This window comes from Bos grunniens, chromosome 25 (genome assembly GCF_055505025.1).
Source record: "Bos grunniens cultivar Pamir isolate PY7600 chromosome 25, Bosgru_T2T1.0, whole genome shotgun sequence".
Classification (NCBI taxonomy): Eukaryota; Metazoa; Chordata; class Mammalia; order Artiodactyla; family Bovidae; genus Bos; species Bos grunniens.
The window spans coordinates 21717693-21735488 of record NC_141189.1 but is presented as its reverse complement, the minus strand read 5'-3'; the positions used below and the strand labels follow the sequence as shown (position 1 = coordinate 21735488).

Sequence of the window (17796 nt, the reverse complement as noted above, 5' to 3'; positions counted from 1 at the left end):
TACAGGACGGTCAAATATGACTGTGAGCTCGGCCCAGGCCCAGGTCTAGGGATTCTAAATAAACGAAGGAGTTGCCAACATCGCCACCACACACTCATCTCTGCAGCCCGATCCGCCGACCTCAGCTGAAGCTCTACACTGAGAACTCCTGGGTTCCCAGCCCTGCTCTCCAGTGGCCCCCACTGACCACACGGAAAACCCAAGGGGTCAGGAGACACAGGGTTTATCTAAGCAGCTCCCAAAGACCCCCCAGCAGAGCCTCTACAGGGGGGATGCAGATGGTGCTGGGGGCAATCCCTGGTGTAATGTGGTTCCCACAACTTCCAGATATAACCCCTTGGGGTACAAGTGAGGACAGATTCCTGAGCCCACCCCCAGGCCCAGTTGATGAAAGTCTCCAAGAGGGGTGTGAGGGGCCTGTCCTTCTGAAAAGCAGCATCCCCCATCCTAACCGGCAGGCGAGCTCAGGCAGCACAGGCAGAGTGGAAGAGAAAATGGGGTTTCCAAGATCAGGGTGACCTCAGTGACTCTTTTGACCTCTCGTGTCTCCGCTTCCACCCCTGGAGGCAGTCAGTACCCTCGGGCAGCACCGCTCAGGGGGTGAAGAGGGACAAGGACCATGAACATGCCCCATGTGATGCAGGTGGTCAATAACTGGGCATTCTTTCCCTTCGTCCTTCCGGGGCAGTGTGGCCAGCCCTCTCCGGCTCCTCCCTCTCTTCCTGCTCCCAGGGGCTGGGAAACACATCACCCAGCAAGTTCCTCCCTACTTTCTGATCACCGCCCGCATCAATCTCTCCTCCCCAATTAGGCTGGAGCTCCAGCGTGGCTCTATCTTCCCTGTGTCTTCTTTCCAAGGCACAGCCTGTAGACGGTGCCTGCTCTGTCCTGGATGCCTGACCCCACGACCCTCTCAGACAGCCACTTCCCAGGAAGGGTGCCACCAACCGGTCAGACACCTGCCTCCGGCCCATGTGCACCCATAAAACTGTGCGCTCTCCTTGACTGCAGGCCAGGACCTGCAAAGTGGCAGCCCACAACCTACCACATCTTCTGTCCAGACAGCAAGAGTGCTTTTGTTTCAATGTTTAACTTTGTGTCCCTAAGGTGTCCATATGCTGCCACAGACCTCACCGCTCCCTATTGTGTTACCACTGGGCAGCTTCCTGGGACCTAAGCCCACACTCACTCCCTCATGGTGGAAGCTCAGTGAGCACAGGAACTGTCCAGACCGCTCTGGTTCTATCCCATCTCCTAGCATGATAGCTGCTTGCAACAGATGCTCAGTCACCACTGAGCAAGTGAAGAGGTGGATCTGGATGGGAGCTGAACAGTGAGGGAAGACGACATGTAGACGAGTGAACTCTAGGGGCCGCCCCCAAATCTCACTCGCTAGTTCTGCTGCTTCTCCCCTCAGTGCTCCTGCCTGTACTAACAGGGACCACTGATGAACAAGGGAACCTTTTCATCTCTTCTCTGAACACGTGCCCCGTGAGATGACGAGAGCTGGCCGCTGCTCTGTAACTGATGAGAGCTGACCACGAATGAACATAGCGAGTGGAGTCACACATCTGGGTTCGAGGCCTGGCTCCGTTACTCACTGCCCCGTGACCTGGAGGAAAGCATCTCACTTCTATTTCTGCTTTGGCCAAACCAGAGGCTGGCTTGGCCCTGTGCTCACTCAGGTCAAAGCCCTGGCTGGGTCCCCAGGCTGCTACTCTTCAAGTCTCCTACCACCCGCTCCCTTGACCGCTCCAAGAGCTGCCTCCAGCCAAAGAGCCGGCAAGTCACTGGAATGATACCAAGAGGGTGGGGAGATGCTCCGACTGCCCGCCTGCAGCACCCCAACCTCAGAGCACCTCCTACCGGGTGGCATTACCTCCAGGAAGTGTGCCAGCAGGAGGAGATGGCACACGCCCCTTGACTTGGGAATCAGGCAGGTACTCAGGTGGAGACGGCGGGGCGACCCTGGTGGGGTGGCCTTGTGACGCAAGTGCCCTGTGCCCCCGTTTCCTTATCAGACTGCTGAAGGCAGGAGCACAGACCTCACAGGGGAGTTTTGAAGATTGCATAAGACAATGGGCGCGAGAGCTTGGCTCAGGACCTGCATGCCTGCCTGTAGTGAGCACTTAATCAAGGTCGGTTTGGATGATGATTATATGGATGAACAGAAGGCAAGGCAGGGCAGGGCAGCATCACACCAGGCTGCCTCACCCATCCAGCCTGTCTTGCCAAGGCGCCCCTGAATGGCTCTCAGCCCTGGCAGCTGTGAGAATCCCCGGGGACATCTGGCAAACTACTGGTGCCCAGACTTCCACCCAGACTTGTCACGTCAGAGCCTCTGGGGGCGGGGACTGGAGAATCCACATTTTTAACAAAGCTTCCCAGACCAACCCCGAGCTGAAGCTGAGAGGAGCCCTGGGACAACCTTCCTGGAGACAACCTCCTGGTTGTCTGGTTCCTGGACAACCTCCTGGACAACCTCCCCCGCCCGCCGCGGGGACCCACCGATGTCGGTGGCCAGCTGCTTGGTGGAGTGCGGGGTGAGCTCAGGAATCTGCAGGATGGCGTCACAGTAGGTCTGCATGGTGGCTCTGGCGATGGAGCCCAGCCAGTTGTCGGCCATGTTGTCCAGCTCGGGCAGCTCATCCCCTGGAGAGGGAAAGACAGTCGTCACCAAAGAAACAGAGCCTGGTCAGGAAAAACTGCCCACTGACAGCCTGCACAGGTTTCCTTGGTGGCTCAGACGGTAAAGAATCTGCAGGCAATGCAGGAGATCCAGGTTTGATCCCAGGGTCGGGAAGACCCCCTGGAAAAGGAAATGGTAACCCACTCTAGTATTCTTGCCTGGAGAATCCCATGGACAGGGGAGCCTGATGGGTGGCAATCCATGGGGTTGTAGAGTCAGACACGACTGAGTGACTAACACGTTCACTTTCACCAGCTTGTACAGGGCTGCTCTGGGTGACCAGGGTCATGACGGGTGCTGCATGTATACACAAAGCTACGGTCAGGTGGGCAACACAGGAAACAGAAGACAATTACATCTTAGGTCAACTGGTATTGACTTAGTATAATGAGGATTCAGAAGAGAAAGCAGTCGGGTGAGGTGGGACAACCTTAGTGGTCTCAAAGTCTGGGGGCCGATGCAGCCACTCAGGCCAGGAGGACTTCTGCGCCTGCCCATCAGATGACCCGCCCAGAACCGGACCAGCAGACCAGGAGCTGACCCTCCTGTCTGTAACCCAGGTCAGAGGGAGTCGGGGAGCCTCCTAGGGCCCAGCACTCACACCTGGGCAGCACGTGCCTCCTCTGCCCAGAATCATGACTCCACGGCAGCTCCGGCTGCCTCCAAAGATCTCCCAATTCCCTGTGGCCAAAACAGGTGCCTCCACCAGGGAAGAGGACCACGACACGGGGAGCCTGCGACCTTCTTGCAGGGGTCTGCTCTAGCCCACTGGGCGGGTGACCCTGGGACACATCACTTCATAGTTCCTGAAGTTCAATTTCCTCACGGGAACGATTTTTAAATCTCCCTCCTACTTATCATGTATCTAAGCCTGTAGCCCGTCAGGCTCCTCTGTCCGTGGAATTCTCCAGGCCAGAATATGGGAGTGGATAGCCATTCCCTTCTTCAGGGGATCTTCCTGACCCAGGGATTGAACCCAGGTCTCCCACATTTACCATCTGAGCCACCAGGGAAGCCCGTATCTAAGCCAAAAAGTTCCTATTGGCTGTTTAACCATCTGCTTCATAAAACTTTCACTGTTAAAATGCTGGAAAAGAATATGAAGAAGAATTTATATATATGTATAACTGAATTAGTTTGCTGTACATGAGAAACTAACACAACACTGTAAATCAACTGTACTTCAATAAAATCTTTAGAAAAGAAAAAATATGGGGACTGGAATGAGCTATTCCAAATCCTGAAAGATGATGCTGTGAAAGTGCTACACTCAATATGCCAGCAAATTTGGAAAACTCAGCAGTGGCCACAGGACTGGAAAAGGTCAGTTTTCATTCCAATCCCAAAGAAAGGCAATGCCAAAGAATGCTCAAACTACCACACAATTGCACTCATCTCACACGCTAGTAAAGTAATGCTCAAAATTCTCGAAGCCAGGCTTCAGCAATATGTGAACCGTGAACTTCCTGATGTTCAAGCTGGTTTTAGAAAAGGCAGAGGAACAAGAGATCAAATTGCCAACATCCGCTGGATCATGAAAAAGCAAGAGAGTTCCAGAAAAACATCTATTTCCGCTTTATTGACTATGCCAAAGTCTTTGACTGTGTGGATCACAATAAACTGTGGAAAATTCTGAAAGACATGGGAATATCAGACCACCTGATCTGCCTCTTGAGAAATTTGTATGCAGGTCAGGAAGCAACAGTTAGAACTGGACATGGAACAACAGACTGGTTCCAAATAGGAAAAGGAGTATGTCAAGGCTGTATATTGTCACCCTGTTTATTTAACTTATATGCAGAGTACATCATGAGAAACGCTGGACTGGAAGAAACACAAGCTGGAATCAAGATTGCCAGGAGAAATCTCAATAACCTCAGATATGCAGATGACACCACCCTTATGGCAGAAAGTGAAGAGGAACTAAAAAGCCTCTTGATGAAAGTGAAAGTGGAGAGTGAAAAAGTTGGCTTAAAGCTCAACATTCAGAAAACGAAGATCATGGCATCTGGTCCCATCACTTCATGGGAAATAGATGGGGAAACAGTGTCAGACTTTATTTTTCTGGGCTCCAAAATCACTGCAGATGGTGACCGCAGCCATGAAATTAAAAGATGCTTACTCCTTGGAAGGAAAGTTATGACCAACCTAGATAGCATATTCAAAAGCAGAGACATTACTTTGCCAACTAAGGTCCGTCTAGTCAAGGCTATGGTTTTTCCTGTGGTCATGTATGGATGTGAGAGTTGGACTGTGAAGAAGGCCGAGCGCTGAAGAATTGATGCTTTTGAACTGTGGTGTTGGAGAAGACTCTTGAGAGTCCCTTGGACTGCAAGGAGATCCAACCAGTCCATTCTGAAGGAGATCAGCCCTGGGATTTCTTTGGAAGGAATGATGCTAAAGCTGAAACTCCAGTCCTTTGGCCACCTCATGCGAAGAGTTGACTCATTGGAAAAGACTCTGATGCTGGGAGGGATTGGGGGCAGGAGGAGAAGGGGACGACAGAGGATGAGATGGCTGGATGGCATCACTGACTCGATGGACATGAGTCTGGGTGAACTCCGGGAGTTGGTTATGGACAGGGAGGCCTGGTGTGCTGCGGTTCATGGGGTCGCAAAGAGTCGGACACGACTGAGCGACTGATCTGATCTGGAATGCTAGTTCACTGGGTAATTCTTTCCAATTTTTTGTATGCTTGAAAATTTTCATAGTAACATATTGAATGAAAGATTTAAAACAAAAAATTATCCAGGTCAGTTTCTTTTTTTTTGTTATGGTTTCAACCAGTATTACAATGCTATTTTGTGGCTGGAAGGTTTTTTTCCCTTCTTAACAATGTTCAACCCAGAGCCTAGCACATGGTAAACAATTAATAAACATTTAAGTGAGTGAATGGAAACAACCACATACTCACTAAATCTCTATATATGTATCGGCAGTGAAACAATAAGCTATTATGCTCCTCCTGATGTAAGGCAACAGACAATAAATACAGCACTACATTCTCTTGCCAAAGAATGTGAACCTGAATTTAATCCTTACCAGTAAAAGATACAAAATGAAGTATTTCTAAGTCAAGTATTCCTAAATGAAATAACATGATGCCTGGGATTTGATTTAAATACTCTAGCAAAAAATGTGAGCAGAATATATGAAACAAGAAGAAGCCATTCTTAAACCCAGGTGATAAGTGTCTGGGTTTCACTGTACTAGTCTCATGATTTGGGTGTGTGTATAGAAAGTTGCATGAAAAATAGTTTAAAAAACTTTTTTTTAAGGTTTTCCTTTTTTTGTTTTATATTGGGAGCATTTTAAAACAAAACACTTATTTACTTTTGGTGGTGCTGTCTCTGTTGCCGCACAAGCTTTCTCCATTTGCAGGTAGCAGGGTCTACTCTCAAGTTGCGATGCTAGGGCTTCTCACTGCAGTGGCTTCTCTTGTTGAGGAGTACAGGCTCTAGGGCACACGGGCTTCAGCAGTTGTGGCACATGGGCTCAACTGCCCTGAGGCATGTGGGATCTTCCTGGACTGGGTGTCAAACCAGCAGCCTTTGCATTGCAAGGCAGATTCTTAACCACTAGACCACCAGGGAAGCCCCTAAAATTTTTCTTTAAACTTAAAAAGCATATTAGTGGACTGCTCCCAGTGGTCCAGTGGTTAAGACTCTGCCTGCCCATATAGGGGACACAGTCCAATCCCTGATCTGGGAAGACTCCACATGCCACAGGGCAACCGAGCCTGTGCGCGCTCTAGAGCCTGTGGTCTGCAAGAAACCCCCGCAGCGAGAAGCTGGAGCACCGCAGGTAGAGAGTAGCCCCTGCTCACTGCAAATAGAGAACAGCAGCAACAAAGACGCTGTGCAGCCAGAAATAAATAAATAAATAATTTTAATTAAAAAATAAAAGGGGAAGGCAACAAGAGATCTTCCTCTTAAAAAAAAAGTATATTAGCCATTAGATGAAAATAAAAATCACTTAGGATCAAGATGGTGACACACGAAGACCCTGAACTCATTTCTTCCCCCTGGAGAGGCAGAGAACAAAACCCCCACACAGCAGGGAGGGATCTCACGGGCAGAGCCCCGCCCTGAGGAGCGAAGGGTCTGTCTGTGCCCCACATCCGGCGCGCCAACCCTGGGACCCGCACCAGTCAGATGAGGTCCCCAAAACATCTGGCTCTGAAACCAGTGGGACCCGGGGGTGCTGTGGGGATCTGAGATACTCCTGTTGAGGAGCTCGAACACAGAGACTCATCCTGGGAACCAGAGCAAAGGCAGCAGTTTGAGAGGTGACCGGATTACACATGAAGGAAATTCAGTTGCTAGTCTTAAAGCTTCAGCCAGAGGCACAGGGAATATCCTGGGGGAGGAGAGGTGATGGAAAACGCCATTCTGCACTCTCCCCCTCCCTCGGGGCACAGAGGGGCATGCAGAGACACGGCCTCCTGAAAGCTGAGGGTGTGGGCACCACCCCCTGCCCCCCGCCCTGCGCTCTCCTTCTGCACCACTAAAAGCAGGTGTGCCCTGACCCCACACCCCCTGCCGCGCTCCTTCCCAACCCTGGTTCCCCACAGGGAACGCCTCGGTTGCCTGACTCTGATGACCAGAGGGGCTTATGCTCCTGGGCCCTGCAGAACCATAGCAATCAGAAAGTCATTTTAATTTTTTTTTTTTTTTACTGTTTCAGTATAATTTTATTAGCAGTTATTACATCAAAACTCACATTTATAGGATCCAAAGGACAGTCTTAATATATGTAATTAGAGTTTAACAGTAAGATAGAACATATTCTCATTATAGCACAGCCCTTAAAGAGTCAAGGATAACACGGAGAATTAAGTACATTTCTTGATAGACATAGAAATGAAGTCTGTATGCATAGTGTCACTTAAAAACAAAGTTCCGTGGAAGTATATAATAAATCTATGGATGTGAATTTCAGTGGCAAGTATCACTGACTTCCAAACAACGGACACCAAAGGGATGTCCAATCAAACACAAGCACGGTGGCTTTCATTCAGTGTAGAGCAGTGATAACTCTAAAAAGAGACCTTGAGTCCTGAAGCCTTGTAATATGCTTTTATGCTGTGACACCAATACAAAACACATCAACTCTAAGGCGTAGACTCTGACGCATTATGACAAAAACCCTTTTTTCTGTCAGAAAACACTGAGTTTTTTCCTCGGAAAATGCTGAACATTTTTCTATCAGAAAATGCTGTGGTATTCTGGGCAGGATACCACACCCAGGACACCAGACAGGAGACGGTAACACAACCGGTCTGCATGTGAAAAAGGCCCATTTAATTGTCCTGAAGCTTCAACCTGCAGGACTGGCCTCAGGTTTGCCACCCGGGCTACAGAGGTGCCCTCTGGGAAGGCAGGCAGGGAGACATCACTCGTGCCCCCTCCCTTGGCTTCACCCCTGCTCAATGGTGCCTCCCAGCAAGGAGCTTCCACACTCCTCTAAGTCCCCATTCTTGCAGCTGTCGCCCACGAGACACCTCCAGACCAGATCTTCCAGTCTGGAAGGCAGCAGGGTCCATGACTGCAGCCCCTGCATACTTTAAAAGCTGTTACCTGCGGATCTGGCTTCCAATCAGCCTGAATCTGGGCGCTCAATGTAATCACCCCCTTAGGAACAGACAGGTCTTGGCACATCCCGGGACCCATCAAGAAACAAACCAGGCTTCCTGGACAGCCACAAAGGTATAAGAGACAACCGAGAGCTAGGGTGAAGCTGAGTGATAAGGTTCATTTCCTACACAAAGCCATTCCTTCAAGCCTGGGAGAGGGGGCTCTTTCGCTTGTTACACGGAGGCCAACGCAGAGAGTCAAGCAAAATGAGGGAACAGAGGAATAGTTTCCAAATGAAAGAAAGAGACTGAACCTGAGAAAAATGCCTTAATGAAACAGACATAAGTCATCTACCTGAAAAAGAGTTCAAACTCACGGTCATAAAGATGGTCACCCAGCTTGGGCAAAGAATGGATGAACAGTGAGGACATCAACAAAAAGAGAGAAAATATAAGAAAGTACCAAACGGAAATAATAGAGCTCAAGAATATGAACTGAAAAATACGTTAGTGGGATTCAACAGCAGAATAGATGAACCGGAAGAATGAATCACTGACCTGGAAGACAGAGCAGTGGAACTCATGCAAACAGATCAGCAAAAAGAAAGAAGAATTTTAAAAAGTGAGGATGACTTAAGAGACTTATTGGACATCGAGTAGAATAACGTTTGCACTATAGGGGTCCCAGAAGGAGGAGAGAGAAACAAGCAGAAAATTTACTGAAGAACTAATGGCTGAAAACTTCCCTAACCTGAGGAAGGAAACAGAAATCAAGATCCAGGACACAGAGTTCCAAATAAGATGAACCCAAAGAGAACCACACCGACAGACTTTATAAGTGAAATGTCAAAAGTTAAAGAGAATCTTAAATGCAATGGGGGGAAGAAAACACAAAACCTTGCTATATGCAAGGAAACCCCATAAGATTATCAGCTAATTTTTTTTATCAGCTGATACTTCAACAGAAACTCTTCAAGTCAGAGGGACTGGCATGTTATATTCAAAGTGCTGAAAGGAAAAAACTTCCAACCAAGAACAGTCTATCACTCAGGTTATCATTCAGAACTGAGAGAGAGAGTTTTCAAGATAAGTAACAGTTAAAGGAGTTTACCACTACTAAACCAGCCTTGTAAGAAATATTGAAGGGTCTTCTTTAAGCTGAAAAGAAAAGGCGCTAACTAATAACAAGAAAACATGAAAATAAAAATCTCTCTGGTAAAAGGTGAATATATAGTTAAGGCAGAATATGCTAGTATGAAAGTTAAAACACAAAAGAGGTAAAATTAACTAAAAAAATTAGTCAAGGGATACTCAAAAAGATATATGACATAAAAAAGTTAATGTGATGGGGGAGGTAAAAATGTAGAGTTTTTAAAAATGCATTCAAGTGTAAGTTTCTATCAATTTAAAATATACTGAAGTATGTGTGTGTGTATATATATATTATATGTGAACCTCATGGCAACCACAAAGCAAAAACCTACAGTAGATACACAAAAGATAATTAGAAAGGAATCGAAACATAATACTAAAGAAATTCATCAAACCACAATGGAAGAGAGTTTGGTTCATATTCTGTCGGATCTATATTCAGTACTTTTACATGCAAACATGCATGTAGAAATAGACAAGGTGGGGGTATTTTCAAACAGAAATAATACTGCATGAATTATTCTGTATCTGCTTTTTTGTCTTAACAATAACAGATCTTTTCTGTCTTAACAATATATAAAATCTGTATTTTTGAAGACCTTATCTCTAGGTACAAATAGTTCTACCTCCCATAAAGAAAATCAAAAAGAATTTTTCAACATTATGGATACATCACAATATATTTATCTACTCCCTGAGTAATAGACACTTGGGTTTTGTAATTTTGTGCAATGAACTGCCTCATATGCACCTCTGTGGGCACATATACATGGATTCCTCTAGGATGGGCATGCAGAAGAAGAGCTGTTGGATCAAAAAGGATGGGTGTCCTTTAGCTGTTGATGGAAATCACCCTCCAGACAACCTTTATCAATTTATACTCCTAGGGTCTAATCTTTGGTTTTCTTCTTGTACAAGTCATGAGATATATCATACACGTGGTAGAACATATATAAAAAAAATTACATGTCTTAAAGAAGAACCATAAAGCCAATGCCAATGCAACCACTTCTATGCTCAAGACAAAGGCCACTGCCAGGACCTGAAATCTCCCACATGCCTCTCCAGTCACACATAGCAGGATCCCAGGTACCATGCTCTCTATCCCCCAGCAAGCCTTCGAGCTTTGGCTGTTCACATTCTGTCTTACTTCTTTTGCTTGATAATATGTTTGTCAGAATCATTCATGTCATTATGTATTGCTGTAGCTTGTTCACCTTTAATACTGCATACTATTTCATCCCATCAGATCAGATCAGATCAGTCGCTTAGTCATGTCCGACTCTTCGTGACCCCATGAATCGCAGCACACCAGGCCTCCCTGTCCATATCCAACTCCCGGAGTTCACTGAGACTCACGTCCATTGAGTCAGTGATGCCATCCAGCCATCTCATCCTCTGTCATCCCCTTCTCCTCCTGCCCCCAATCCCTCCCAGCATCAGAGTCTTTTCCAATGAGTCAACTCTTCGCATGAGGTGGCCAGAGTACTGGAGTTTCAGCTTTAGCATCATTCCTTCCAAAGAAATCCCAGGGCTGATCTCCTTCAGAATGGACTGGTTGACTACACCATAATGTAAGCACCCACTGACCACTGATGGATATTCGGTTTGTGGCTTCTGGTCTGTGGCTATTATCAAGTCACCACAAATATCCTTACAGATATATATGGAGGCACCTATTGAAGAGGTTCTAGGATGTACATCTTGGAGTAACCTGATAGGCTGAGGGTATGCACACTGTCCCTCTTTTTAGAAAATGCCAAACTGTTTTCAAAGTGGATGCATCGACTGATAGTGGTGGTGAGCGTTCTCCAGTCTTTTCTTTCTGGCCTCATCACAGAGCTTAACAGACCTTAGTTCCCCGACCAGGGATCGAACCAATACCCCCGGCAGTGCAAGTGCAGAGTCCTAACCACTGGATAGCCAGGGAAGTCCCCTAGTCTTTTCTTCTTCCACTTATAGACATAGAAGCTTTTTTTCAAACGGACTCATACTGTACACTGCATTAAACATTTTTGTAATCTCAAAAATGACAGAATGATCTCTGTTCATTTCCAAGCAAACCATTCAATGTCACAGTAATCCAAGTCTATGCCCCAACCACTAATGCCGAAGAAGCTGAAGTTGAATGGTTTTATGATGACCTACACAACATTCTAGAACTAACACCAAAAAAAGATGTCCTTTTCATCACAGGGGACTGGAATGTAAAAGAAGGAAGTCAAGAGATACCTGGAGTACCAGCCAAGTTTGGCCTTGGAGTACAAAATGAAGCAGGGCAAAGGCTAACAGAGTTTTGCCAAGAGAACAAATTGGTCATAGCAAACATCCTTTTCCAGCAACACAACAGATGACTCTACACGTGGACATCACCAGATGGCTGACACCGAAATCAGACTGATTATATTCTTTGCAGCCAAAGCTGGAGAAGCTCTATACAGTCAGCAAAAACAAGACCAGGAGTTGACTGTGGCTCAGATCATGAACTCCTTATTGCCAAATTCAGACTTAAATTGAAGAAAGTAGGGAAAACCACTAGACCATTCAGGTATGACATAAATCAAATCCCTTATGATTATACAGCGGAAGTGACAAACAGATTCAAGGGATCTGATAGAATGCCTGAGGAACTATGAACAGAGATTCATGACCTTATACAGGAGGCAGTGATCAAGAACATCCCCAAGAAAAAGAAATGCAAAAAGGCAAAATGGTTGTCTGAGGAGGCCTTACAAATAGCTGAGAAAAGAAGAGAAGTGAAAGGCAAAGTAGAAAAGCAAAGATATACCCATCTGAATGCAGAGTTCCAAAGAACAGCAAGGAGAGATAAGAAAGCCTTCCTCAGTGATCAGTGCAAAGAAACAGAGGAAGACAATAGAATGGGAAAGACTAGAGATCTCCTCAAGAAAATTAGAGATACCAAGGGAACTTTTCATGCAAAGATGGGCACAATAAATGACAAAGCGTAGGGACCTAACAGATGCAGAAGATATTAAGAAGAGGTGGCAAGAATACACAGAAGAACTACACAAAAAAGATCTTCATGACTCAGATAACCATGATGGTGTGATCACTCACCTAGAGCCAGACATCCTGGAATGCAAAGTTAAGTGGGCCTTAGGAAGCATCACTACAAACAAAGCTAGTAGAGGAGACAGAATTCCAGCTGAGCTATTTCAAATCCTAAAAGATGACACTTTGAAGTGCTGCACTCAATATGCCAGCAGACTTGGAAAACTCAGCAGCGGCCACAGGACTGGAAAAGGTCAGTTTTCATTCCAGTCCCAAAGAAAGGCATGTCAAAGACTGTTCAAACTACCGCACAATTGCACTCATCTCACAGATTAGCAAAGTTATGAAAATTAGAAATTTTCTATTTTCTAGAAAATAGAAAATTCTCCAAGTGAGGCTTCAGCAGTATGTGAACCGAGAACTTCCAGATGTTCAAGCTGGATTTAGAAAAGGCAGAGGAACCAGAAATCAAATTCCCAATATCCGCTGGATCCCTGAAAAAGCAAGAGTTCCAGAAAAACATCTACTTCTGCTTTATTGACTATGCCAAAGCCTTTGTGTGAATCACAACAAAGTCTGGAAAATTCTGAAAGAGATGGGAATACCAGACCACCTGACCTGCCTCCTGAGAAATCTGTATGCAGGTCAAGAAGCAACAGTTAGGACTGGACATGGAACAACTGACTGGTTTCAAATTGGGAAAGGAGTATGTCAAGGCTGTATACTGTCACCCTGTTTATTTAACTTATATGCAGAGTATATCATGCTAAATGCCGGGCTGGATGAAGCACAAGGTGGAATCAAGACCGCTGGGAGAAATATCAATAACCTCAGATATGCAAATGACACCATCCTTATGGCAGAAAGAGAAGAGGAACTGAAGACTCTCTTGATGAAAGTGAAAGAGGAGAGCAAAAAAGCTGGCTTAAAACTCAACATTCAGAAAACTAACATCATGGCATCTGGTCCCATTACCTCATGGTAAATAGATGGGGAAACAATGGAAACAGTGACAGATTATTTTTGGGGGGCTCCAAAACCATTGCAGATGGTGACTGCAGCCATGAAATTAAAAGACACTTGCTCCTTGGAAGAAAGGCTATGACAAACCTAGATAGCATATCAAAAAGCAAAGACATTATTTTGCCAACAAAGGTCCATATGGTCCAAGCTATGGTTTTTCCAGTAGTCATGTATGGATGTGAGCATTGGATCATAAAGAAAGCTGAGCGCTGAAGAACTGATGCTTTTGAACTGTGGTGTTGGAGAAAACTCTTGAGACTCTCTTGGACTCCAAGGAGATCAGTCAATCCTAAAGGAAATCAGTCCTGAATATTCATTGGAAGGACTGATGCTGAGGCTGAAGCTTCAATACTTTGGCCACCTGATGTGAAGAACTAACTCCTTGGAAAAGACCCTGATGCTGGGAAAGATGGAAGGCAGGAGGAGAAGGGGACGACAGAGGATGAGATGTTTGGATGGTGTCACCGACTCAATGGATGTGAGTTTGAGCAAGCTGAGGGAGCTGGTGATGGACAGGGAAGCCTGGCAAGCTGCAGTCCATGGGGCTGCAAAGAGTCAGACATGATTGAGAGACTGAACTGAACTGAATGAGTTAATGGTTGTACAGCATTTAGTTATATGGATATACCAAAAATTTCTAATCAAAATTTCTACAGTTTCACATTTATTTTTCTTTCTGATGCTTTGCTTTTATAAACAATGGTGGGACATACATTCATAGAGTTATACTCGTGATTATTTTATTAGCACACTTAATAGCAGAATTCCTGATCTAAAAGGTATACACATTTCTAAGGCCTTTGATCTTATGTCAAATAGTCCTTCAGGAATTCAAACTGTACAATTTAAACTGTTTTCCTCCACCTTGCCAAATATTAAATAAACACTTAAACCAAATGGATGTAAATGCAGTCAATTTGATTATAAAAAATTGGTTATAAAAAATGAACCATGTTACTTTCATTTGCAGCTCTTTGAGAATTACTGAGGTTAAACATTTCTTTATATGTTTTAGCTTATGGAATGCCTTCAGGTTATTTACTTATTTTTCTGTGGGTGTTCACTTTTTTCTTACTGATTCATAAGAACTTTTATAAAATGAGGATATAACCATCGTCTATTATATATGTTGCTATTTTTTCCAGCTTACCATTTATATTTTTTACAATTTTTTTCATTTCAAAGTCTTCTCTTCCTTATCCCTAAGATTAATTAATTCTCACTCATAGACAAGCTCAGCAGGTTTCACATTTTAAATCTGAATTTTAAACAGAATTATTCTTTTTTCCAAAAACTATATGAGTATCAGGGACTTCCATGGTGGTCCAATGGTTACGACTCCACGCTTCCGCTGCAGGGAGCCTGGGTTCAATCCGTGGTCAGGAGACTAAGATCTCACATGTCAGCAGCCAAAAAATTATATAAGTATCGTCAACATTTATAATCTTATGAAACTTACAGATTTTATTTGTATTACTTTTACAAACAGTTTGTGGAAATTTGAGAACAATCCTAATTCTCTGTGGGATAAAAAGCTTGATGTATTGATTCAGTCAAATGCACTGATTATACGGAACAATTTCTCTTTTCTCATTAATCTTCCTGTGAAAGCCTAAATGAGAGGTACGAGGTTTCCTCAGTACTCATGTGGTTTTGCCATTACATGTCTGTCAGCTTCTTCTTTACATACATTGGTGCTGCACTACTGGACACACCAGGGTACTGGCTACTACGGGTTCACTATGAAATCCACCTGTTACCCACACAAAGAATCATTTAGCCCTATTTATTATCTTCTGATTTGATTCAACTTCTTCTAACAGTGATGCAGTCATCTTTTTTTTTATCTGCATTTACATGAGATCCCTTTTAGCAACCCTTAATTTATAATCTTTCAATGTGATTTTATTTTCAGCGTGGTGCCTTCTCTTGAGCTGCTGAATCCTTTATACACCAAGTGATTCTTTTTTCCTGTCTGTTCAGCCTTAAAGAGGGAGGCCTATCGTGCCCAATTTAGAGAGAAGATGATTTTTGATCAGAGAGTACGTGGCCCCTGTTCAAATCTGTCAGGCCAAGAGAATGAGGAAAAGGAAACGTGTTCATGTGTTGTATTTTTACCTTGTCAGTTTATAGATCCAGGAGCCTTGGGGAGTTGGGAGCTTGCTGTAGTCAGAGGCAATCGGACAGGAAATGCAAACCTCTGTGCTGAAGAGTTTATTTTTGTTCTGACAAGAACTGTACCTACAAGGGTCCACTTTACTCCGCACGTGGCCCACAGAGAGGGGGAGCAGAGAGAGCGCACCTAGCGAACCCCCCCGCCCTGTGAGCTCCCTTCTGTCATCAGTGAATGCCTACGAGCCCAGGCCCACCTGCCACCACCTTCCCACTGAGGGCACTGGGGGGGTTCACCCAGAGACACCCTGCACAGTGAGCCTTCCCTTACACACTCCGTCCTGCAGAAGTCCCTTGGTGGGTACAATAAGAAAACCCCAGTCTCACCCAGTCACTCCTGTGCACTCCGACACCTATTTCATTGGGAGTGTGAAGGACATGTGTGTGATGCGGGTGAGGCTGCAAGGAGCCTGCGATCACATCCCAGCCTGCTGCTCCCTGTCCCGCACGTCTCTCTCACCTTGCTCAGGAGGAAACGGCAGCTTCCCGGCATGCAAGGCCAGCTCTAAGGCTGAGTCCTCCTGAGTCACGAATGGCTCCAGGTTCAGGGGGAGGGACATGATATACTGCCCGATCTGAAACAAAAGAGAGCGCTGTCAGCCCGGTGCTGACGCATGCGTGTAACGATCACATGCAGGACGTTCATGAGAAGGCAAATGGTGGGCAGACAAAACTGCGAGACCTGTTGGCAGCCCCAGGCCTGATCTGTCCAGAGTGTGGTAACATGGGTTAGGCAACATCTGAAAAATAAAACCACTGCCAGTTTGCATGTAGATCATAGATTCATCCTTCTCACTAATGGCCTCAATATTTCTGGAATGCATTCAATGTGAGCTCTACCTCAAATGAGTAATGGATTACCAGAGTGCTTTGTAAAATTTAAAGTGCTTGTGTAAATATGTTATTATTACTGTTCATGGATTAAAAACCGGTAAGATGCTAATGTCAACAAGTGCATAGTCAAGCAAGAATTTCAGTCGTGTCTTTTGGATGTGGATCTGGGTCTCTTCCTTCCAGGTTCCTGAAGCAGGTGAAGGAAGGAGTTTTGTGGGGGGAGTAGGGGGAAAGCAGTTTATAAGTTAATTTGGAGGGAAAATTGTATGTTTTCATAATACAAACTCTAGAAAATAAACCTTCTTGGTTGGTGAGGAATTGCAAAGGTAGGGTTACAAGACATTAGAGATGAGCCATAAAGCAACTCAGGGTTAGTCATGTGTGTGTCATCATGGGTACATTTTAGACACCTATTTCTATTACAACTCACAATTGTTTAGGACAAAGTAAAGGCAAGCATAAGCTAAGTATATGTTTCGTTCCAAAATGAAATTGATTTTCAGGTTATGACAATAACCTGAATATATATTTTCTTTAAAGTATATATATAATATATATATTTATAATATATAATATATATTTATATATAATTTATATATAGACATATAATTTATGTATTAATATATATTTATATATTAATATATATATTATATATATATAATGTAATACATAATATGTATTTTCTTAAAAAAATACTGGAGCCTGTTGTTGCCTTTTTTTTGGCTTCATATTGATTCTATACATTCATTCCCACTTAAGAGTTGATACTGATTCTGCCAGCTAACGTCCCAGGACTAGCTGAGAAAGATCTTCTCAATCTGGCCTTACATACACCATGGCAGGTGTCCAGAAGTTAAGGCAGACTCCCAAAAGCTACCAGCCCAGATTAATGCCTTCATTTCCAAACATTTAATGAAGCCCATTGTGCTAATAAGAAATTGTTAGTTTGGTCTCCTTTTAAAGAGGTACATACGCAGATGGTAAAGTAAATGACATCAGCACCTTTTCCTTTCATTTACTTAGCACAATCTTTCACTCACACGAGACAAGTGACCGCGTACCTGGCTAATAACCACAGCCACTGTACACTGCAGCTTGAAATGGCGACAAAATCACCGTTTTCCCCCAAGGCTGGGGGAAGAGAAGGGTGCTGAGTTTTGGGGTTAGAATGTCTTCATTTCAGTTCCACTCAGCCAGTACTTCCTGAATACCTACTATGTGCAGAGATCACAGGCATATTCCTGTACTTGGTACCTCTTTCACCTGTAGCCAGTTTTACTTGAGATAAAGAATCGTCATTATGCCTCGCATCTATGCCATTTCATTTTTCCCAAGGACG

At 44.8% G+C, this 17796-nt stretch overlaps 1 protein-coding gene across 2 annotated transcripts in view; it reads right to left on the bottom strand.

The window, feature by feature from the left end:
• The window catches only part of COG7 (component of oligomeric golgi complex 7), a 90180-nt gene that overhangs the window by 562 nt on the left and 71822 nt on the right, over nt 1-17796 (bottom strand). For both annotated transcript variants that reach the window (XM_086375308.1, XM_086375309.1), the window contains 2 exons: nt 16084-16198; nt 2509-2652 (listed from right to left, as the gene is read on the bottom strand). In XM_086375308.1, the coding sequence (XP_086231434.1) occupies nt 2509-2652; nt 16084-16198 (259 nt within the window). The remainder of the gene's footprint in view (nt 1-2508; nt 2653-16083; nt 16199-17796) is intronic.